The sequence below is a fragment of the Meles meles genome, chromosome 15 (genome assembly GCF_922984935.1).
Source record: "Meles meles chromosome 15, mMelMel3.1 paternal haplotype, whole genome shotgun sequence".
NCBI lineage: Eukaryota > Metazoa > Chordata > Mammalia > Carnivora > Mustelidae > Meles > Meles meles.
The window spans coordinates 26,132,155-26,157,035 of record NC_060080.1 but is presented as its reverse complement, the minus strand read 5'-3'; the positions used below and the strand labels follow the sequence as shown (position 1 = coordinate 26,157,035).

The 24,881-nt window shown below is 37.5% G+C and overlaps 1 protein-coding gene across 12 annotated transcripts in view; it reads right to left on the bottom strand.

The window, feature by feature from the left end:
* BIRC6 (baculoviral IAP repeat containing 6) overlaps window positions 1-24,881 on the bottom strand; it is a 235,501-nt gene that overhangs the window by 4,527 nt on the left and 206,093 nt on the right. For all 12 annotated transcript variants that reach the window (XM_045979750.1, XM_045979752.1, XM_045979760.1 and 9 more), the window contains 5 exons: window positions 19,200-19,417; window positions 17,417-17,578; window positions 14,154-14,231; window positions 7,321-7,509; window positions 2,299-2,433 (listed from right to left, as the gene is read on the bottom strand). In XM_045979750.1, the coding sequence (XP_045835706.1) occupies window positions 2,299-2,433; window positions 7,321-7,509; window positions 14,154-14,231; window positions 17,417-17,578; window positions 19,200-19,417 (782 nt within the window). The remainder of the gene's footprint in view (window positions 1-2,298; window positions 2,434-7,320; window positions 7,510-14,153; window positions 14,232-17,416; window positions 17,579-19,199; window positions 19,418-24,881) is intronic.

Here is a 24,881-nt window from a genome sequence, read left to right as displayed (position 1 = left end):
TTGTATTATAACCAAATTTGGTACCAGTCTAGATATTAACTGTTTGGATTATAAAAAGAGACTGATTATCATGCCATGTGATAAAGATGCTATGGCTACAATGGTAATCTCATTACAATATGTAAAATTGTACACATTATGTATTGTATATATCATATCCATTATATATTGTACACAATATATAATGTTGTACACATTATGTCAACTATATCTCAATTTAAAAAAAAAGAAAACTTGATTGGAGGAAAGAGAAGTTTTAATTTTATATCTTCACTTTAAGTAATGACAAGGCATCCAGGTAAAAATGCCATTAGATAATTTTGAGAAAGGGGAGCCTGGGTGGCTCAATTAGTTGAGTGTCTGCCTTTGGCTCACGTCATGATCCCAGGATCCTGGGATAGAGCCCCGCTGGGGCTCCCTACTCAGCGGAGAGCCTGCTTCTCCCTCTCCCTCTGTCTGCTGCTCTGCATACTTGTGCTTCTTCTCTGTCAAATAAATAAATAAAATCTTTAGGGAAAAAAAAAAAAGTAATTTTGAGAAAGCAAAAACCAGGCAATAGTTGGAAAAGTTGCTTTTAAAGAAAAAATGGCGCTGGGGCACCTGGCTGGCTCAGTTGATAAAGTATGCAATTCTTGATATCAGGGTTGTGAGTTCAAGCCCCATGTTGTATATGCAGATTGCTTAAAAAAATAAAATCTTAACAACAACAAAAAAAAAGAGTAAATGGCCTTTAAAGCAAAGAGGTAGACTTATCATGATCACTTGTAAGGCATATAAATATGGTATCACTATGTTGTACACCTGAAGTGAAAATAAAATTTTAGGTCAATTACACTTAAAAAAGAGGGAGGGGTGCCTGGGTAGCTCAGTGGGTTAAGCCTCTGCCTTCGGCTCAGGTCATGATCTCAAGGTCCTGGGATCCAGCCCCACATCGGGCTCTCTACTTAGCAGGGAGCCTGCTTCCCTCTATCTGCCTGCCCCTCTGCTTACTTGTGATCTGTCAAATAAATAAAATCTTTAAAAAAAAAAAAAAAAGAGAGAGAGAGAAAGAGTAAATCGCCAAAGTTAAGGGTATAGATACAACTGAGAGAAAAGGAGTGTAAAATGGCTCTGAGGGCCAAAACATAAGACTTCAGGTATATAAATCCTTAGAAGGGTGAAGAAAAAAATTCACTAAAATTAAAGAGTGTGAGAAGAGGAACTACGGTGATCTACAAATGAAAATTGTGGTAGAAAAGACAAATACTTTTTTTTTTTTTTTAAAGATTTTATTTGTTTATTTCAGATAGAAAGCGAGAGAGAGAGAACATGAATGGAGGGTAAAGGGAGAGGGAGAAGCAGGCTCCCTACCAAGCAGGGAGGCCAACGAGGGGCTCCATCCCAGAACCGTGCCGAGCAGAAGGCAGATGCTTAACCAACTAAGCCACCCTGGTGCCCCCTAAAGACAAACATTTAGACCAGTGCCATGAGAGGTGGTTTTTTTTTTTTTTTTAACTATTAAAAAATAAAGTTTTTAACTTTTTTTTTTTTTTTTTGAAGTAAACTCTATCCCCAGTGTGAGGCTTGAATTCATGACATGCTCTTCTCACTGAGCCAGGGAGGTATCTGGAATGAGCATTTTTTTTTTTTTTAAAGATTTAGTTATTTGACAGATAGAGATCACAAGTAGGCAGAGAGGCAGGCAGAGAGAGAGAGAGGAGGAAGCAGGCTCCCAGCTAAGCAGAGAGCCCGATGCGGGGCTCGATCCCAGGACCCTGGGATCACGACCTGAGCTGAAGGCAGAGGCTTTAACCCGCTGAGCCACCCAGGCGCCCCTGGAATGAGCATGTTTTAACACACATAGGGTGTGTTACTTCAGCTTAAACTGAAGTAATCTAAGTCAGGGCAGGTTTCCATAAAGCTAAATTTAAGCTGCAACTGAACGGCAGTGAGCTAGCAAGACCAGGTGTAAATGAGAGTAAAGGCCTGGAGGGGAGAGATGAGGAAGCAGAGAGGGGAGCCAGGGTCACGGGTATGGAGAACTGGGGGCAGGGACCTTGAGCAGAATGAAAAATAAACTGCAAAAGAGAAAAGGGAAAACAATAAAAAAAGTAATTCACAGAGCACAAGCTGTCAGCATGCTTTTTAGGAAGTGTCAACTCACTGTCAAAATTAATGTACCTTTTCTATAGACTTTTGTAGCAGTTTAGGCCTCTGACCTTAAAATAAGTGTTGCTTTTTTGAATCTTTCAGATTCCCTTACCATCTGGTGACTACAGCTCTGTTGCCAACAGGGCCCTGTTTGGAAGGCTTACTCACCTTGAGAGCTGCGGCATGGTGAGACATAGTTCTGCCTACCCGCTTATCACTGCTGTATTGCTGGATGTCCGCGATCCACTCCTCACACTGGGCCATGATCTCAACTCGTTTCAAGTAAAAGTGTTTGTGTATAACCTTAAGAATAAAACAACCAAGGGAACAAAAGGTGTTCAGGTCAGAATTTAAAAGACAAAACAAGTGGCATTACAAAGAAATGAAAATTAAAGGACAACTGCAATGTTTTTGTCTCCACAAAACTCAATTAGTGAATTTTACATTAACAGGGAAGAAAGAACCAAGATGCCCTTCAACAGATGAATGGATAAGGAAGATGTGGTCCATATACACAATGGAGTATTATGCCTCCATCAGAAAGGATGAATACCCAACTTTTGTAGCAACATGGACGGGGCTGGAAGAGATTATGCTGAGCGAAATAAGTCAACCAGAGAGAGTCAAGTATCATATGGTCTCACTTATTTGTGGAGCATAACAAAGAACACGGAGGACATGGGGAGATGGAGAGGAGAGGGAGTTGAGGGAAACTGGAAGGGGAGATGAACCATGAGAGACTGTGGACTCTGAAAAACAACCTGAGGGTTTTGAAGGGGCGGGGGGTGGGAGGTTGAGGAACCAGGTGGTGGGTAATAGGGAGGGCATGTACTGCATGGAGCACTGGGTGTGGTGCAAAAACAATGAACACTGTCACGCTGAAAATAAACAAATAAAAATAAAAATTAAAATAAAATTTAAAAAACAAAACAAACAAACAAAAAAAAACAGGGAAGAATCCGGCTAATGACTTCTGATGGCATGTGTTGAAATGCCCAGCCCTACAGCAGAAAATAATGCCCAATAATAACCAGACATTCATATAGTTAATCCTGTCAAAGAGAATAAAGATATGTATAATGCAATACATTCACAAGGTGAGCACTGTAAACAGATAACCAGGAGAGCACTGACAACAAGAACACTGTCTAATTTTCTACCTTTAAAAGAGAACTCTACAAATACCTAAATAACTAAAACCATTCCAAATGTCAAAGATATTGATACGGAAATCAGAACAAAGGCCTAAAAATAGGCATTATTATTACTTTCTTAATTTTATCTTCTGGTTAATTTCTGGCTAAGATTATAGTTTATAAAGTTAACTTTTCTTGTTTGCTTGCTTATTTATTTCAGAGAGCCAGCGAGCACGCATGTAAGTGGGCATTCCTGAAGGGAGGGGCACAGGGAGAGGAACAGGGAGAATCTGAAGCAGGCTCCATGCCCAGTGCAAAGCCCCATGTAGGGGCTCCATCTCACAACCCTGAGTCTGAAACCAAGAGTTGGACGCTTTACTAACTGAGCCACCTAGGTGTCCCAAAGTTAATCCTTACAATAACTGTGGTTGGCATACGGAATTTTTAAAAATTTAATTTTTAAATTTTAAAATCTAATAATTTAAATAATAATTGTCTTGGAAAAATCAGATAGAATTTCTTCCTGTATAAGCAGTAGGAGTCTACTTCTAACAAACTTAACTTAGAAATTTAGATCAATTTGGAAACATTTTATCAATTAAAAAAATACTATTCTGGGGGCGCATGGGTAGCCCAGTGGGTTAAACATCTGCCTTCGGCTCTGGTCATGATCCCAGGGTGCTGGGATCGAGCCCCACATGGGCTCCCTGCTCAGCAGGGAGTCTGCTTCTCCCCCTTCCTCTGCCCTTTCCCCTGCTCATGCTCTCTCTCTCACTCTCTTTCAATAACATTTTTTTTTTTTTAAAGATTTTATCCATTCATCTGTCAGAGAGAAAAAGAGAGGGAGGGAGAGAGGGCGTGGCAGGCAGAGGGAGAAGCAGGCTCCCCCCTGAGCAAGGAGCCCACTGCGAGATTCGATCCCAGCACCCTGGGATCATAACCTGAGCCAAAGGCAGATGCCCAACCAAGTGAGCCATCCAGGTATCCCTAAATAAATAAAATCTTCAAAAAAAAAAACAAAAAACAAACAGTATTCTGGGGGCGCCTGGGTGGCTCAGTGGGTTAAAGCCTCTGCCTTCGGCTCAGGTCATGATCCCAGGGTCCTGGGATCCAGCCCTGCATTGGGCTCTCTGCTCAGCAGGGAGCCTGCTTCCTCCTCTCTCTCTGCCTGCTTCTCTGCCTACTTGTGATTTCTGTCTCTCTAGTAAATAAATAAAATCTTTAAAAAAAAATACAGTATTCTGTATTTTGGGTGAGTCACTATTCCAATGGGCTTATCCTCCCTATAGAAAAGGTGATAATACCCAGAAAGTATTATTAGGAAAACGTGGGAATGGATGTAAAACACCAGTAAAATCCTATTACATTTAACAATTACTGCATTTGATGCCTACAGGGACACAAAAGACAGACACAGCCTGACATGAAGAACCGTGACAACCACAGAACCAGAGGTGAACGCACCGGGAACATATGTGGAATTGCTGGATCACTATACTGTACATCCAAAACTAGTAACAGGGTGTGCTAATTATACTGTAAGCAAAGTGAAATGAAATGAAAACAAAAAGCAAAAACAAGACAAAAAAACCCCCAGGGAATTCAAAGAGTCACATCTAATTGGGAAAATCAGGAAAGCATTTATGGACAGGGGTGCCCCCTTTAATCTGAGCTAGGTTCTAAAGGATGAGAAAGACTGTTTCAAATTATACTTATTTGCTTTTTGTAAAAAGTCATCCTCCCCGAGTTCCTTGTGTTAATAGTTTATTTTTCTTCCAGACAATAATTTTTATGTGTGAACCAACAACTTATACATTAACTGAGTATAAATCCTTACACGTTATTTCAATACATTTTAAAAGTGAAGTTTAACATATACAAGTACACAAATCACATGCACAACTGAATGCATTTTCGCCAAGTGCACACCAAGGTAATCTCTACTCAGACGAGAAACAGAACATCACCAAGCATGCCAGAAGTCCCCTTTGTGCTACCTCTTACCGTTAATAACCCTCATACATAGGTATACACTGTCCTGACTTCTTTTTTTAGAACAAGATTTATTTATTTGAGTTGGAGAGAGAGTGCATGAGTGCACGCACACAATGGGGAGGGGCAAAGGGAGGAGGAGAGAGAGAATCACAAGCAGATTCCCCGCGGAGGGCGGACGGCGACATAGGGCTCAGTCTCACACAAGGTTTGATCTCATGACCTAAGCTGAAACCAAGAGCTGGAAGTTTAACTGACGGAGTCAACCAGGTGCCCCTATCTTGACTTCTTACGCATGTTAGTTTTACTCATTTCCGAGCTTTTTATAAAAGGAATCATGAGATGTACTCGTTTCTGCCTGTCTTCTTATGCTCTGAGTGTATGGTATTTGTCCATATTAACGTGCACAGTTCATTCATTTATGCTGTTCTATTCCACTTTACGAATATTCCATAATTTGTCTATTCTTTGTGTTGATAGACAAGTGAACTGTTTCCAGTTTCTGACAGTTATGAAGAATGTAATGAACATTCTCTATACCCAATTTCTATGAAGCACAGACCCAGTAGTGGAACTGCAAGTCATTCAGCGTACATTCAGCTGATCAGATCCTGCTGAAGAGTTTTCCGAAGCGGCTATACTGATGTATATCCCCATCAGAAGTGCATCCGAATTCCAGGTGCTGCACATCCTCACATTTGGTATCAAAAGCCTTTAAATTCCTAGATACGCTGAAGAATAGGAAGAAAGGGGACAGAATCTGTAGGGCTTTTGTAGGCCATGGGAAGGACTCTGGGTTTTCTTCATCATATATCGGCAATCAAAGGAGTGAGATGAGAGATTATGTGTAGAGAATCTCTGGAGAGGGACAAGAGTGGAAGCAGCAGGACTGATGAGGAAACCACTTCACATATCCAACAAGAGGTAACGGTGGCTTGAAATAGGCTGGTCATGGCAAAGATGTAGTTTTAACCACCAAATTTTCATTATGTTTTGAAGGGTGGAGCCCAACAGGATTTGTCATTAGACTGAACGTGTTACATCAGAAAAAGAATCAAGTCATAGGTGGTAAAGGTTTGGGGCTGAAATAATGGTGCTTTTACTAAGGGAGTGAATAAAGGAAGAATCAAGAGTTCAGTTTTAGTGCTAAGATGACTTTTGTAAAATTTATTGGACCTGTCTAGTAGTTTATCTATCTGGATTCACTGTTTGAGCCTTAAGCGCACAGAAAAAATTCATGATACAAGAAGAAATAAATGTTTTTCAAAGGCAGGAACTGAGCTTCCTTTATGCTTGAGTTCTGAGTACCTTAGGGCAGTGGCTAGTAATAGTTGACATTCGATATGGGTACAAAATCAGTTACTTAATATAAGTAACCCAAGCTTGGGACGCCTGGGTGGCCCAACCCATTAAGCATCTGCCTTCAGCTCAGGTCATAATCCCAGGGTCCTGGGATCGAGTCCCACATCAGGCTTTTTGCTCAGCGGGGAGCCTGCTTCTCCCTCTGCCTGTGGGCCTGCTCTTTCTCTCCCTCTTTGACAAAGAAAATCTTTAAAATCAAATAAAAGAATACAATCATATTTTAGAAAGATTATGGAGAGACAACTAACCCTAAGAAGAGTCACTTTTCAGGATGTAGTAAAATAAAAGCATTTGTCAATATCAAGACAGGTTTCAGAAAGTCCAACTTTTTCCTAAAGGAAAGAAAATGTCTTCTCTTCAATATTCACACATGGATATTAGTATAAGGGCAAATCTTCTATTTGAAAGACAACTTTAGAAAGTACCTTGACCTCTAATAAAAAATATTTTTTATGAGGACTACTTTAATAATACAGTTCATGAGTAGAATGGTAATTGTTAAAAATAAGAAACTAAAAAATCATCCCAAAACAGAGTCAGATGCCTTTTAGGAAGTAGGTAGTTTTAAAAATCACCTCTATTATATTATTACTCATCTGTTATGATTAAAAACTAAAATTTAGTATACTACAGACTGTTCAAATATAAAGGCAGGTACAGTAATGTTAATAAAGTATTTCATTAATTTTAGTGAACATACCTCTTTAAAGCATGGTGAAGGGTTTCTGATTTGTTCTAGCATTGCCCACTTAACCGTTGCTTGTCTAATGTTTCCATCATATTCTCGAGAACTCTGTGTGCCACTGGGAGTGCCTCTAGACCGTTCATATCCTGGTTCATTAAAATAAGGCTCAGCTACTAATATAAGGGACTGAACAGACACCAACACCTGAGGAACAAAGAAATAAAGAGAAGTTATGACGGGACATTTTTAGGCCCAGTAAACTGTTATCTTCTAATATGTGCTTCCACGTATTTTTATCACCATAAAATTGATGCTAATCATTGGACACTGAAATACTGTATTATTAAAAGCAAAATTAAAATAGGTATCGTAGTGGGGCACTTGGGTGGCTTAGCTGGTTAAGTGCCTGCCTTTGGCTCAGGTCATGATCCCGGGGTCCTAGGAATGAGTCCAGCTTCAGGCTCCCTGCTCAGCAAGGAGCCTGCATCTCCCTCTGCCCTGCTCCACTCCCCGACCCCACTCATGCTTGCATGCTCTCTCTTTCCCTCCCTAAGTAAATACGAAAAATCTTAAAAAAAAAAAAAAAAAAGGTACAATAAAAAAATAATAAAAAATTTAAAAGGTACAACAGACTCATACAGTATTTGAGTATTTTGTATTTTACATTCCTGAATCCTTGAAAAAATAAAAAGAACTAAAGATTGTATTTCCTGAAACCACTAAAAAAAATTTGTTTATAAACATCCCACAACAATTTAAACATTATTGTGCTTGAAGTGTCCTGACTCTCAAAGAGCATAGTGGTAACCATGTACTCTTAATAATACTCACTTGTAAGAAAAACCAGGCATGATGCAATCTTTATTTTTATTCCAAGGAAAATAAATACTTTTAAAAGGCATCTTATATTTGCCTTTTTAAAAAAAAGTTATTTATTTATTTTAGAGAGAGAGAGAGAGAGAGAGCACGTACAAGCGTTAGGGGCAAAGGGAAAGGGAGAGGGAGAGAATCTCAGGTGTACTGTGTTCTGAGTGTAGAGCTAGACATGGAGCTCGATCTCACAACCCTCAGATCATGACCTGAGCTGAAACCAAGATTCAGACGCTTAACCAACTGCTCCACTCAGGTCCCTCTGCTTTATAAAACATACACCACCTTACAAGTATACAAATGCTACTTTATTTTTCTTCAGTGAACTTAGCTAGGGAGGGATCACAACATTCTTACGGAACTTTCTGGAGATTTGGATTATCTGTCTTGTTCAGTCATTTTATTCATAGCACACATTAATGTAACCATAAAAGTGGGCATTAAAAAAACAGTAAATGAGTAAATCCTTGAAAGGAAAAGATTTCTCTTTTTTAAAAGCACTTGATTTTCAATATTAAAAATTATCCAGCTCTGAGAACAATGTAAAATATTTAAGTGAGAGACCAGAGCAGGCAGGGCAACTTACCCCCTCAGAACCCATTTTTGGGTCATCTGTAAAATGAAGATAACAACTACTTAAAGAATGGCTGTGAGAATTAAATAAACTTTTGTTGGGAGTTAAGTAGTAGTGCTCATTAATTAAGTTTAATTCACCCACAGTAGCTATTCTTTTTTAGAGTAAAAATGACAGCAGGCATCCAGAAGACAGTAAAATGCAAAACAAAATCATTTGTACTCCGAAAATAGTCTTTTTATTTATGTAACATGGGCAGAAAAGCAGTCAGCATGAGTTTCATTTTGATCACCAAAACTTAAAAGACCAACATGGATCAAAGCAAAATGTAATGTTTATCATAGCTACATCTGGCTGAAGTGTTTTCCTAGAATATGAGCTGACAATGAATTGGTAATTAACAGAAAAACATCCATTACATAGCATAGTATATTACATACATATGGTTATATTTAAGTTAATAATAAATGGAATATATTTTCATTCTGTAATGTAGGTTCACTGATTCCTAGTCAATCCTTTGATAATTTAACAAGGTCAAGAGTTACAGACTTTTATTCATAGGCTCAATTTACAGTCTCTCTCTTCAGTTTTATTTTTTATTTTTTTTTTTAAGATTTTATTTATTTATTTGACAGAGAGAGATCACAAGTAGATAGAGAGGCAGGCAGAGAGAGAGAGAGGGAAGCAGGCTCCCTGCTGAGCAGAGAACCCGATGCGGGACTTGATCCCAGGACCCTGAGATCATGACCTGAGCAGAAGGCAGCGGCCCAACCCACTGAGCCACCCAGGCGCCCTCCTCTTCAGTTTTATATTAGCATCCACAAAAGTACAAGAAGTTTCCATTTTAATTTGTTTGGAACTGACCAAATCAAGAACCATGGAACAGCTACCTTTCACTATGTGTCAAAACAAAAATGTTAACCCTACTGGATGGTGTTCTACCGGGTCACTCAACTAGTCAGCAATCAAGTCTCCTATAATTTTATATATTCATTTGGTCACTATATTCCTACTATTATCCATTTCTGTGACTTATCTTTAGAATATCCACTAATTGGCCATATTCCTCCCTCTACCCCACATCCCTGAGGAATTACTGTTGATTTCCTGTATTATCATGTTGTATCTAAAAAATTTTTATAGATATTTCAAACATAGTAAAGTACAGAGTATATAATCCAAAATACTAATTTGCAACAAGAAACTATTAGAAGAAATAATAACATCTATGGTGTAAGGGAAACTCTTAATTAGTGAAATGTTTTTAGCCTTTTAAAAGCCTTTTGCTTTTAAAATAGTAAGTACTGCCTCTGGAAAATGATGCTGCTGTGAGTAGGACTGTAAATAGTGGATGATTTCCAGAACTTTCCATTTTAAGAAAAACTGTCTTGGGGTGCCTGGGTGGCTCAGTAAAATGTCTACTATTGGCTCAGGTTATGATCTCAGGGTCCTGGAATTGACTCCCCACATTTGGCTCCCTGCTCAGTGGGGAATCTGCTTCTTCTTCTGCTCTCCCCACCCCACTCATGTTCACACACACTCTCTCAAATAAATAAAATCTTTGGAAAAGGAAAAATGGTTTCATATATACATAAAAAATATATATATTGAACGATTTTATTTATTTATTTGGGAGAGAGAGAGACAGAGCACAAGCCAGGGGTGGGGGCAGGCAGAGGTATAAGCAGACTCCCTGCTGAGACAAAGGGCTTGATCCCAGGACCCTGAGATCATGACCTGAGCTAACGTCAAACATTTTTTCTGACTGAGCTTCCCAGGTGCCCCAATGGTAATATATATTTGTTAACATTTATAAATGGTTGATTACATGAACCATAAATTCTGTTTAATTCTTCCTGCACATGACATCTTTATCAACATCCAACTGGAAGAAACTATTTACAAGGCATTATAATAGGTATTTTCAGTACATTATAGCAACATTAAAAACTAGTTACAGCAATGCTAAAATCTGGTGCTACTGTAATAATTCTGGTTCAAGTTTTAATGATTAATAAGACTTCTGATTTTATTTTTTCAAGGCTTTTTTTTTTTTAAGCTTTTATTTATTTATTTGACAGAGATCACAAGTAGGCAGAGAGGCAGGTAGAGAGAGAGAGAGGTGGAAGCAGGCTCCCCACTGAGCAGAGAGCCCGATGTGGGACTTGATCCCAGGACCCCGGGATCATGACCTGAGCCGAAGGCAGAGGCTTTAACCCACTGAGCCACCCAGGTGCCCAAGACTTCTGATTTTAAATCGTCCTAATAGGTAAGACTATTACTATGTTACTGCTGGATCTGAGACCTATGGCATAAGACTACTTATGTGATATTTTTATACAAATTACCATTATTCTTTTAAGAATCTCACTACAGAGAAACCAAGCAATTCTAATAAAGCTTACCACTGTTTAAGATATTTTGAATTGTTTTTAATTGTATATAAACTTCAAAAAATTTTTGTGGAATACTTTCAATCTGGCAAAAGTACTTCTACCCTTTGTGCACACGTGATAAATAAAAAGGTAAAACAATGTTGGGTCCCAAAATCTAACCAAGAAAAAATTAAGAAATTTTCTCTGATCCTCTCAAGTCTGCCCCTGGAGAAAGTTTCTAACAGAGGACAAAGAGCAATGTTTTTCTGCCTGCATGCATTTATTTCTTGTATAATATTAATACAACAATTTCACAAAGAGACCAGTATTTCTTAGGAATACAGATGCCAAAATCCTTAAACTAAATACTAGCAAACTGAATTCAGCAATATATAAAAAGAATTATATACCAAGAGACCAAGTGGATTTGTCCCAGGAATGCAAAGTTGGTCTAACATCCAAAATTCATATAATACATTGTATTAATAAAATAAAAAAACAAAAATAACAGAATCATTTCAATAGATGCAGAGAAAGCACCTGACAAAAATCTAACACCATTCATAATAAAAATACTCAATATGCCAGGAATAAAGAGGAATGTCCTCAAACATGATAAAGCGAATTTATGAAAAACTCACAGGTAACATGACACTCAATGGGGAAAGACTGAAAGGTTTCCCCTCTAAGATCTGGAAGAAGACAAGGCTATTCACTTTTGCCACAGAAAAGAGAGCCTCCTCTTGCTCCTGCCCAAGTCAGTTTGTCACAGATCTGAAAACTGGATTCGGGAAACTATCTAAAATAAAGAGAATGTCTGTTGATATGTGGAATTTGAGAAACAAGTTAGAGGATCATGGGGGAAGAGAAGAAAGAATGAAATGGACAAAACCAGAGAGGGAGACAAACCATAAGAGACTCTTAATCTCAGGAAAGAAACTGAGTTTTGCTGGAGGGGAAGGGGCTGTGAGAGACAGGGGTGGCTGGGTGATGGACACTGCGGAGGGTATGTGCTATGGTGAGCACTGTGAATTGTATAAGACTGATGAATCACAGACCTGTACCCATGAAACAAATGATACATTATATGCCAATAAAAAATAAAATAATGTCATATAGTAACTGTTATTTATAAATCAGAAGTAAAATAGTCAATAATGGAGAAATAGTTCAATTGTAATATATGAACTCAAAAGATTATTATAGTAATTAGAAATTATAAAAATAGAACTTGGAAAAATGGATATGCTCTAATGTTAAGTGAACAGAACAATGTACAAATGATATATCTAACATGCTAATTCTCATTCTGTGAACTATGTATACGACACCAAAAAAAAAAACAACAACAACAAAAAAAACCCCACCCTAAAAGGAATATATAGGAAAGAAAATTTTTATGTATGGGTACTTAAGTTTCTAAACTTGTAAAATTTAAATCCCTGAGTTTAAGTTGCTTTAGTTCACAACATTGTGGATGCATATTAGGGTATACAGGCAATATGAAAGTTAAAAACCAATTAAATTTTAAAATAAAAACTTTGAAAATTGATTATAAATTTATTTTAAAAATTATATAAATTCAACACAAAATCCAATTCTTAGCTAAGTCTAATCTACTTTATGAAAAATAGCATATCTCTGAAATTCCCTTTGTAGTAAAACTGATCATAAGCTTAGTTTGTGTTGACAAGAGTAGTATACATGTAAAAAAAAATATTTTAAGGTTTTTGGAATCGAATTGAAATAATCATTTCTAAAATGAAGTAGTAGTAACTTGGGAGAAATATTCTAGTAGCTTTCTTATAGTTCTCTGCATGAATCAGGTAACTTTCCCCTTAGTCTCGACATTAACAAAAAGGGAAAAACAATTGGTACTTTTTTTTTTTTAATGATTTTATTTATTTATTTGACAGAGAGAGCATGCACAAGCAAGGGAGCAGCAGGCAGCAGGGACAGGGAGAAGCAGACACCTCGCTCAGCAGGGAGCTCAATGTGGGGCTTAATCCCAGGACCCTGGGATCATGACCAGAGCCAAAGTCAGATGCTTAACTGACTGAGCCACCCAGGTACCCCTTGGTACTATCTTCTTAATTCATGAGGATACTGCAAAATCTTCCCAGAGAAGCAAAAAAGTGACATCGTAAGGCATTATTTTTCATATCTCCTTTTCCTAATTCAAAGTAAGAGTGCAAAGGAAGAATCTTTTCAGGGTAGGCTTATCTGGGGATAATTCATGGTGGTTTCTCTTAAAGACTAAACTTTAAATGTGAGTTTAAACTGTCAATGAGCAGTAATGATTTGTTTCTCCTTCCTCAATAAACAAGGAAAAAGTTAATTCATGTTATTAACATGCTTCCCAGTCTTCTCTTAGCTGGGATTCTGAACTACTGAGGTAAAGCATCAGCAAAAAGCATTTGATGGGATATTATATAACATATTACATGTTCAAGTGGTATGTTGAAATTAATTTCCACAATTCAAGACTAGGAAATACGTTTGTCAAATGCTCTGCAAAATAAGAGCTTCGATTCCAAGTTTTATGAATTCTAGGACAGTGCTTCTGAACCTCAAGTGAGTACCATTATTAAGGAGATTGCAGAAAAACCATTATTATATGTGGAAGAAACAATAATACTAGTAGTTTAATTATTCTACTCATGTGAGTTTAAGCCTGGTAAGTGACCGGGAGACGGGAGAAAATTGTCTGTCTTATGTTATCTTTTTGCACCACGGTGTACTTTAAGGGCAACTTAGGAATTTTTTAAAGGTAATTTTGGCAAAGTAGAACTTTAGTCTTATGCCCTAACTGAAGATTCTAAACTCCAGGTGAGACGAGACTTGTACTACCTGTTCACCTATAAGCTATTTATTTAGGATAGCTTTTTTTGGTTTGACAGGTTTATTCTTGGTCACTAAAACCAATTTTTTTTTTTTAAACATAGATAGTTCCTTAAAATACATCTAAAAAAAAAAACATAGATAGTTCTTTATTTTCTAAGTGAAACTCAGAGAAATGTGTTTACTTGCAAAAAGCTTGAGGTCTGAGGATTCCACTTCTCTTCTGGTCTTCCATGCCACGTATTTAAGATGCTTAAACAAACCTGAGGAAGAAGGGAAGAAAGCATAAACAGAACTGAGTGCTTTTTAAATTTTGTTTTTTTTTTTTTTTGGTAGTAAGTTGCATGGTTAATGGTATTTTTTTTTTTTTAAAGATTTTATTTATTTATTTGACAGAGAGAGATCACAAGTAGGCAGAGAGGCAGGCAGAGAAAGAGAGAGGAGGAAGCAAGCTCCCCGCCAAGCAGAGAACCCGATGCGGGACTTGATCCCAGGACCCTGAGATCATGACCTGAGCCGAAGGCAGAGGCTTAAACCACTGAGCCACCCAGGCGCCCCTGAGTGCTTTTTAAAAGCAAACTGTCGCAACTAGAAGCAAAACTGAAACTAAGTTATCATATCACAGTATCTCAGTTTTATGTCCCCCCAACAAAACACTAACGGTCAGTCTGTCATAACAAACTGGCATCTTCAGATGTGATCCAAATCTGTATGGCGCTACAATTCCTTCATAATGAAAAATGAAACAGCACCTATTAAATGTTAATACATAAGAATGAATTTTTTAGTGAAAAATAACTGTTGGCCAAAACTTTTAGAAAGTTTCAGTATGAAAAAGTAGTACCACTTTACATTTAAAAAATCTCCCTCAAGGCACCTAAGTAACTCAGTTGGTTAAATGTCTGCCTTCAGCTCAGGTCATGATCTTGGGGTCCTGGGATTGAGCCTCACGACGGGCTCCCTGCTCAGTGAGGAGTCTGCTTCCTCCTCTACTTGTGCTCTCTCTCAAATAAATGTGCAAAATCTTAAAACAAAACCTCTCGCTAAATTTTGTAAAATTTCAAAATGGATATGGTTTAATAGAACGTCTCACTGCTTATCTGCCTCTAAATTTTATTTGTTACAATATATTGTTTTGGTTGAAGTCTATGGATAAAATCTAGCTTTACATAAACATGAAGTTGGAAGGAGGAAGACTTACAGACCCCTGAAAGGGCCTTGAGGATCTATCTATTGGGTTCCTCACAACAAACTTTACAATACAGATACCTGTTCACTTAGAGAACAAGAATAAACTCAAACTATCTGCCAAACAGAGGTTAAGAAGTCACTCTGGGAAAAACAGAACTGGGGACATTTTATCTGTACTTGTAAACTAACAGTATCATAAAATGGGCAACAGACTTGGAAAATAAGTTGTCCTTAATAAACCAGAGAAGTCTATCTCCTTGCTATTCTTGCAATCATTCTGTGACAGCAATAATACAAAATACACTATTCATTTAGGACACAATTTCATTAATAATTTTAAGAGACTTGTATCTGAATAACTTTGTACACTATTACTTAAGGTACTAATACTAGTACTTAATGTCCAACATTTCATTCTTAGAGCATCCCTGTGACTACCAATGGCAGGTATTCTTACTCCTACCTAGAGATCTGAAATCCAAGGTTAGATGTTTCTAGTGTACAATACAGCAAAGACTATATAATTCAAGGTATTCAACTCAGGCCCTTACCTGCTTCTCTGTACTATTAAGTCCTTTGGGGGGGGGGGGGCGGGGAGAGTGACAGAGAGTGAGGGAGATAGAGAATCTTAAGCAGGCTCCACAGCCAATGCACAGTCCAACGGGGCTCAATCTCATGACCCTTAGATCACGATCTGAGCAGAAATTAAGAGCCTGAAACTTAAATGATTGAGGCACCCAGGTGCCCCTATACCATTAAGCCTTTTAAAGATTTTTTTTTTTTTAATTTATTTGACACAGAGAGATCACTAGTAAGCAGGCGGGGGGAGGGGGGTGCCGTGCAGGGGAAGCAGGCTCCCTGCTGAGCACAGAGCCCAATATGGGACTCGATCCCAGGACCCTGAGATCATGACCTGAGCCGAAGGCAGAGATTTAACCCACTGAGCCACCCAGGTGCCCCATGTCTTAAGGAAGTAATTTCTTTCTTTTTTTTTTTTTTTTAATATTTTATTTATTTGACAGAAAGAAATCACAACTAGGCAGAGAGGCAGGCAGAGAGGGAGGAGGAAGCAGGCTCCCCGAGGAGCAGAGAGCCCGATGCGGGGCTCCATCCCAGGACCCTGGGATCATGACCTGAGCCGAAGGCAGAGGCTTTAACCACTGAGCCACCCAGGTGCCCCATGTCTTAAGGAAGTAATTTCTTAAATAAATTTCAACATTTTACACTTAAACTCTATTCAAAGTCTAGTCTCTCTCTTCAATAAATCAACATTGCTGTATTCCTCTTCTCTGCTCAGTGATAAAAGACGTGTTCTTTGCTCTTCCAAAGAAAGTAAGGTCTATCTTTGATTAAATCTTCTGCAATAAACTCACAAAGCGAATTCCAGTTTTATGATCTGAATTTATGATGAAGACAAAACCAAGGGAAAACTTAGTCCACCTTTAATAAACCAGATCAACTTCAAGCACCTGCTCCTCTCATCAGAGTGTCTGCTTATGAAGTCTTAAGTTTCTTCTGATCATTTAGTAATTTTTAAGGATGAAATACTTCCAGCATGGAATTTACTGCTGAAATCCCATCAAGCTATCTAAAATTAGTTTGGGAAGTGGTGATTGTTCTTTTATATTAATTTTAGAAGTTTATTGTCATATGAAATGCTTTTTTATTATATCTCTCAGTCAACTTTTTTAGATAGAATGCATCTTCCTATTTATTAAAAAATATAAAACATTTTAATATAAATGTCAAAAATAAGTTCACAATTTATGTACCATAGAAAATATGGGTAGTTATGAAAGCAAAAAAAAAAAAAAAAAGATGATACGCAAAATAGAAATACAGAGTTGACAAGAACGATGCTTTTGCCATTCAACTATCCTGAGGCACTTGTGAAAAGGTAACTAGAACTGGAGATATGGAAAGTAAAAGAACGTGAGAGGTAAAGACAGACATTTGGCTCTACTACCTCCTGAGTGAAGAAAAGCTCTCAACTGGTCAAGGAATATGTTGAGTAAGTTAATCCCTCAGTAACTTCTTAAGACTATAAGTGCTTCTCAACACTGTTGTGTTTCTGCTCTTTTTGGTTCCTTCTCTCTCATTCCTCAGGCTAATCTTTGCATATAGGAAAGAGAAGCATGAAGAAAGCCAGGTAACTCTCGGAAAGAAGATAACCAAAAAAAAATTTTGTTTAAATTATAAAGAACCTTTGGTTACAATACTTCGGCATTAGAAACAAAAAAGATCGAAATTACATTACCTTGCCATCATTATAAAGGTTTGGATTGAATCGCACGCTATGACCACCAGTTGTCTCTAGATTCACAAGAGGGGGTGAACTGGGATAATCTTGAGGGAAATATACATCAAACTCAAAGCAGCCATTTGCATAAGGGGTGTCTGCTGGACCAGTTATCAGAACCTAGTATGCATGTACAAATACACAAAAGTGCAAGTTACTATTCATAAACACCGCTCGCAATTTAGAAAAACACAATCCAACATGAAGTAAGGACAACCTTCTTACATCCTACATACAGCTCTACCAGAATGTGTTAAAAATGAGGTTAAAAATTTAAAAATAACAACATAACTAGGAAATGGTTTTAGATTAGGATTAAAGTTACTTAGTTTTGGTGAAAATGGGCTATTAAAAGAAAGATGCCTTACTGGCAGCAGGAAAGCTTACCTTAATATCAAATACCTTTTAATATTAAGTTACTATTTTTCTGAGAGCTTTCCTTCATGGTATTTTCTATAGTACTTAACAATTTGAGATTAAAGGTATACTCGTTATCACATCCAAAAGGTATGAGGGTAATTTTCTGCAATACATCTTCACATAAGTTAACATTTGAGAAGTAACTTAGTTTTAAAATCTTTTTCTCTGGGATAATGAGACAAGCAGTTAACAAAAGTTCTCATGTAACAACTCAGGATAAAAAGGTTTTGAGAGAACAGGTGTTTTCCTGTAGGGTTATTAGTAATCTAAAAAACAGCAGAGAACCCAAGAGTGAGTATCAGAATTATTTAATGAATTTTATTGAAGTCGATCAACAGATGCTAATTGTGCAAGGTCTGAGCAGCAAAGCCTCTGGTCCTGAATAGCTCCGTGTGGAGGCAGGCAGCACTAGAGTCTCGATCTGTTGATAACTCTGATTTATGGTTGGGAGCTTTTAAATTTAGGTACAGCATAATGTTTAGCAGAGACAAAGTCACAAATCTGAACTTATGTGGCCCACTTAGTGATAACAATACTTCCTGAGGCAATCAATCATCCTGTATTTGGCTATTGTTTGTAACAAGGAACAGGTAAGAATGTGGTCAAATAGGTGAAGTCTATGAGATTTTTACTGAAAAACTATCCAAAAGAGCAAAACAAAAACATAAGCAAACAAAAAAGATCTTCAAATCAATGTGTCAATAGTTACAGCTGTGTATCTAAGGAAGACAGACTATGTAACCCAGAATAAAATAACAAATGTAAAGAAAGGTTTGCCACCATTCCTGTCCCTGCTGGGTGTCCAATCTTTTTAATTTTCTTGCTGCAGCAATGGCATAGAACTTAAGGCCAGATCCTCACAGTGTTAAAACGTAAAGGTGATTTATTACTGTACTACCACTACTTAATTCACAGATATTATAGTTCTGTAAATACATGAATTTCCTAGAAAAGAAAAAGAAAGAATAATTTTGAAGACTGATAGTATAACACAAGAGAAATATCTTGGATGACAAGGAAGAAATCTTACGACTTTTTTCCACTGACCAGCATTAAATCCTTTGAGGTTAAGCTCTTAAAACTACAGGCTGCATATAACCTTTACTCAAGGAGGGCATTTTGGTATTTTCTTTTAAATCATTATTTTGAAGAGAAGTCTCATACACATACTCTAACATTAAAAAAGGACTCCTTTCATTAATATCCAAAATGGTCAACAGAATTTTTATTTATTAAAATTCATGCTATTTCTAGTGCTTTGTATGAATATTTGAATAATGACATTAGCCAGAGAGACAGAGAAACAGCTGTTTTCTTCTACCTTCATGATGTCAAGTCGTTCCTCATCGCAGCGCACAAACACACTCGAAGACGATGAAAGAGGCAGTGAGGTTGACAGTGTCACGGCTTCCTGGGCGAGGCGGCGGGCACGGGCAGCACTGTTCGCATCATTTGCATTTTTCACCTGAGACATGTAGTGGTAATTTACTTTAAAACCCAATTTCCCATCTTCATCCTCAGAAACCATCTCAAATGTATCTAAAAGAAGAAGAAGAAAAAAACACTGAAAAAAAAAAAGAAAGAAAGAAAGAACTAGAATGGAGGAGGATAGTTGTTATAATGACAAAAATCACAAAGAAACCACCAGCCCTTCTTCCGCCCCAAACAGAGGAGACCGAAGCACAGCACAGGGAGTATAGTCAGCGAGACTGGAATAGCGTTGTGTGGTGACAGATGGCAGCTACACTTGTGAGCACAGCAGAAGGTACAGAGATCATGAATCGCTGTTGTACACCTGTAACTAGTGCAACATCGTGTGCCAAATATACACCCCCCCCCAAAAAAAAAATTTAAAGCCCCCCAAAATGCAGAAGACTGAGAAAACAGCAACTGGACATGTTTATGTCATACCTGCTGCTGGATGAACTACATAATGGAAGCAAAAGCAGGAAATGATTTTTTAAAAAATATTTTATTTTTAGGGCATCTGGGAGGCTTAGTTAGGTTAAGTAACTGCCTCCGGTCAGGTCATGATCCTGGAGTCCCAGGATTGAGCCCCAACATTGGGCTCCCTGCTCAGGGGGGAGTGTGCTTCTCCCTCTGACCCCCTCCCTTCTCATGCTCTCTAGAGCTCACTCCTGTCTCTCAAATAAATAGATAAAATCTTAAAAAAAAAAAAGATTCTATTTTTAACTAATCTCTACACCCACTGTGGGGCTTGAACTTACAACTCTGAGATCAAGAGTCACATGCTCTACCAAATGAGCCTGCCAGGCACCCCCAGGAAATGATTTTTAACCTACAATGTGGACCCAGTTATAGATTATATCAAGTAGCTATAAACAATGTAAAGCAGAAGACAATTTATTCTTAAAATGAGCGGTGTAGTATTTTTGCCAATTCAGAATATTAAATGCCAAAAAGTATTATATTTCATTTTTAAAGACAAGAATAGGTCTTTATATATTTGGACTGATTTTGGAATCAGAAAACAGAAGTCTTGGGCTGAAGTTTACTCTTGCACTACTTTTATAATTTAAATTAATGGAATAAAGGAAGATTATTAGGGTAATCTAAATAAAATTAATGGGTTAATTCTTAACCATCTATTTAGGCAGATTTAGAAAAGACTCCATTATTCTTTACTTATAAACTCTGCACACAAAAGAAAGAACAAAAGGGATTTGAATTTTATCTCAGTTCAGATTATTCCACCCTAACCAATGGGTTACAACAAAAAGATTTATATAAATTGTAACACTATTCAAAAACCACGTAATAGGGGAAACACTGTCATAAGAAGCAACAGTAACATTTGATCTTGCCTTCATATAACTCTAAATATATGGAAGAACATTAATGCTATATTGTAATTAGCACTGATGCACTAAATCTCACCAAGAACTTAAGTGCAAGGCTCTAGGCGAGGTTCTTTGGCTTAAATGATAAATAGGAAACTAAATCTGCCTTCAAGGAGTTTATAATGTAGAAAAAAGGGAAAGACCTATAAAGTGGCACTGGTCTGTGCACTCCATATTTTTTTTATTTAATTTTTTAATAAACATATAATGTATTTTTATCCTCAGGGGTACAGGTCTGTGAATCGCCACGTTTACACACTTCACAGCACTCACCATAGCACATACCCTCCCCAATGTCCATACCCCCCCCAAGCAACCCTCAGTTTGTTTTGTGAGATTTAGAGACACTTATGGTTTGTCTCCCTCCCGATTCCATCTTGTTTCATTTACTCTTTTCCTACCCCCCAAACCTCCCATGTTGCATCTCCACTTCCTCATATGATTATATGATCATATGATAGTTGTCTTTCTCTGATTGACTTATTTCACTAAGCATGATACCCTCTAGTTCCATCCACGTCGTCGCAAATGGCAAGATTTCATTTCTTTTGATGGCTGCATAGTATTCCATTGTGTATATATACCACATCTTCTTTATCCATTCATCTGTTGATGGACATCAAGGTTCTTTCCATAGTTTGGCTATTGTAGACATTGCTGCTATAAGCATTCGGGTGTGCACTCCATATTTTTAAAACAGGAGTGCCACAATCTTTTTTTTTTTTTTTTTTTTTTTTAACAAATCTTTCAGAGAGACAAACTTTTGGTGGATTTCTTATAGAAACTATTTATCAGTTCTATATGAGTAGAATCTAATTTAAGAAGAAATGCTGAAAGCTGACTTTATCACACAGTATATATAACTGTTACTGATCAAATGTACTATCACAGCAAAATTACTTCCTGTCAGTAAACTTGTGAACTGGAGTTAACTTCATCTGCCCAATTCCACTGCCTTTCACATACTATAGAGATAAATGTCCTTCGAATTTTCTAAACAACAGTCCACCAGAAACACAAGAGCCCATTCTGATGCCTGGAGGAACACTTTTCTATCATACACGGTAAGAGACCAGGGTCTACTAATACCAAAAATTTATTACAATATTCAATTAGGGGTGCCTGGGTACTCAGTAGGTTGAGGGTTGGACTCTTGGTTTCAGCTTGGGTCATGATCTTAGGGTCACTGACATCAAGCCCTGTGCTCATCCTGGAGTCAGCCTGATATTCTTCTTTTCCCTCCCCCTACTTATGCATGCATGTGTGCTTGCTAAATAAATAAATAAATAAAATCTTATCCCAAAAAATACTTTACAAAGTCTTTGACACCCTTGTCAAAAGGTAGAAATTAACTCCCCTTTCCTTGAATATGAACTAGATTTAATGACTTACTTCTGAAGAATAAAGCAGAAGCAATAGTATACAACCTCCAAAACTAAAAAATAAAAGGCCTTGTGTGGCTTCCTGTTTGCACTTTCCCTCAGAGAAGCTAGATACAATGTGTGTAGACCTTAGGAGGTGCTACGGAGGGGCCCACACGGCAAGAAGCTAAGGCCTCCTATTAACAGTCACACGCGTGAGTGTGAAAGCCCAGCCCCCAGCGCCACTCAAGATCTCACATGACTGAAGTTCCAGCCAATATTCTGACAGCAACTTTGTAAGAGACCCTAAGCCAGAACCAATGAGCTGAACCATTCCTGAATTCCTGACCCATGGAAATTTTGTGAAATAACAAACATTTTATTTTATTTATTTTTTATTATTTTAAAGATTTTATTTATTTGTTTGTCAGAGAGAGAGCGGAGAGCACACAAGCAGGGGGAGCAGCAGGCAAAGGGAGAGGCAGGCTCCTTGCTGAGCAGGGGCCGGATGTGGGACTCCATCCCAGGACTCTGGAATCATAACCTGAGACGAATGAAGGCAAATGCTTAACGGAGTGAGCCACCTAGGCACCCCAAGTTAATAAATGTTTTAAGCACCTAATTCTGGGAGTAATTTTTAATGCAAGAAATAAATAATATGGAATAATCTGATAAAATCCTATAGAAACTAACCAGAGTCCAAAAAAGATATGAACTGTCTTAGTAATGCTTAATCAAATTCACATAAACCAAGCCAACTACTTGTCATAAATAATTACAAAAAGGAATTTCCAATAAAATGTTTCTTTACAAGTATTATTTAAAAAAGAAACAAAAAACAGATCATATTAACAGAGTAGTGGAATGGACCAGATAGTCAAAATGAGTGAGGCAAAAAACCAAAATATCATCAGAAACTAACTAAGCCCCTAATTAAAGTATACAAAGGAGAAATCTACTTTGCAAAGATTATGGAAAATTTTTAAGAGAATCAAAATGGTATTGTACAATATCAGAAACAAATGACAGTTATATCCCACAGTGTCTTTACAGGATTCATAAACTTTAATAGTAACAACAGAAGAGAAAAAATGATCACTTTTAAAAGATTTCTAGAGCCCAAACCAGCTTTTCATAGGGTTATATAAAGTAACTCAATCTATATAAATTTTTACCCACTTGGAAGAATGTTTTCCCAAGTAAAAGTAAACTAATTTTTGGTTAGAAATTTCTCTTTTCTTCTCTTTTCTCTCCACTACCTTATTCCTGACACGTCCCACTCCTGGTTAATATCCTAAACACTGAAGAGGAAATTAAAGTTTGCAAATTACCCAAAAGAAGAGCAAAATAGTGAACAAAAATCCAAAATAAAGAACCCAAAAAGCAGATTAAATCAGGTTATATCCAAAGAGTCTGTGAATTATTAAAGATCAGTAAATTCAAAGTTCAGAAGTAAGAGCGAATTGTATGTAGTTTATAAAATGCTATTTAAAATCTTGAAATATGACTATGGACCACTTTTTCTTCCTCTTTCTATAGTTCCAGCAAGTATTAGGGCTGTGTCTAATGGCACTGAGTGGGAAGCAACCAAATGATGTCCTTCTGACATATCTACCAGAGTCACACTAGAAAGCTCTTAGTTTTTTCAGATTTGTTTTTAAGTTAAGCATGCTTTCAGGGGTTTCCCAACAAAGTTACTGTCCACTGAGCTGAAGTTCAAAATTCCATTCCAGAAATAGACATTAAAGGTTTTGGTAGATATGCATTGTTACCTAGTTAGGAAAACTCACAGACTAAATCTCATTCAGAATAAAAACAATTAGATAATAACAAAGCAGAAAAGTTCTTCAGGCTTTTGAATCTGAGGTGGGGGAAGTGAACAGGGGAATGCTTTTGTGGAAAACAAGCAGTCACAAAGTGAAAAGTATACAGAAATGTGAAGCTAAAGATAGACCCATCTAACATATGATTTTTGCTTTTTGCAACATGGGTGGAGGTATATATCATTTTAATGCAATGCTACTGACAACTCTTGACATATCTCCAGTCTACTTCAGCTGTTTTATTCTACATCACAGTGAATTTAATTTTTAAAAACATTTGCAACAAAACACATTAATCAAATTATAACTACACAAAGGCTTTCATTTGAGAGATTTAAAAAATTAAGTCCATTTAAACTCTGAGAATCCTTTTCCTGCTAACTGTGATACTGATTGGGGCTATAAAGATCATACTTGATCCTTGTATGTGTGTGGCTTTTCCCAGTAATTCTGATCATTCCTTTCTATGATGACCCTTGGAGGAGGTCTATGACTCATGGTGTATTTGTATAGCATTTATTCTTGGTGTCTTGTAACTTTCAAATTACAGCAGGCAGGGGTACCTGGGTGGCTCAGTGGGTTAAGCCTCTGCCTTCAGCTCCGGTCATGATCTCAGGGTCCTGGGATCGAGCCCCGCATCGGGCTCCCTGCTCAGCGGGGAGCCTGCTTCCCCCCTCCCCTCTCTCTGCCTGCCTCTCTGCCTACTTGTGATCTCTGTCTGTTAAATAAATAAATAAAATTACAGCAGACAGTATTTCTGTTACTTCCGTAATCATTTATAATTATTATACTTCCCTGAATTCAAGTGTTTACTTATTTTTTAAAGGTTTATTTATTATTTATTATTATTAGAGAGAGAGAGCGCACATGTGCACACTTGCACGTATGTGAGTGTGGGGGAGAGGGAGAGAGAATCTCAAGCAGACTCCCTGCTGACTATGAAACTGGTGAGGGGCAT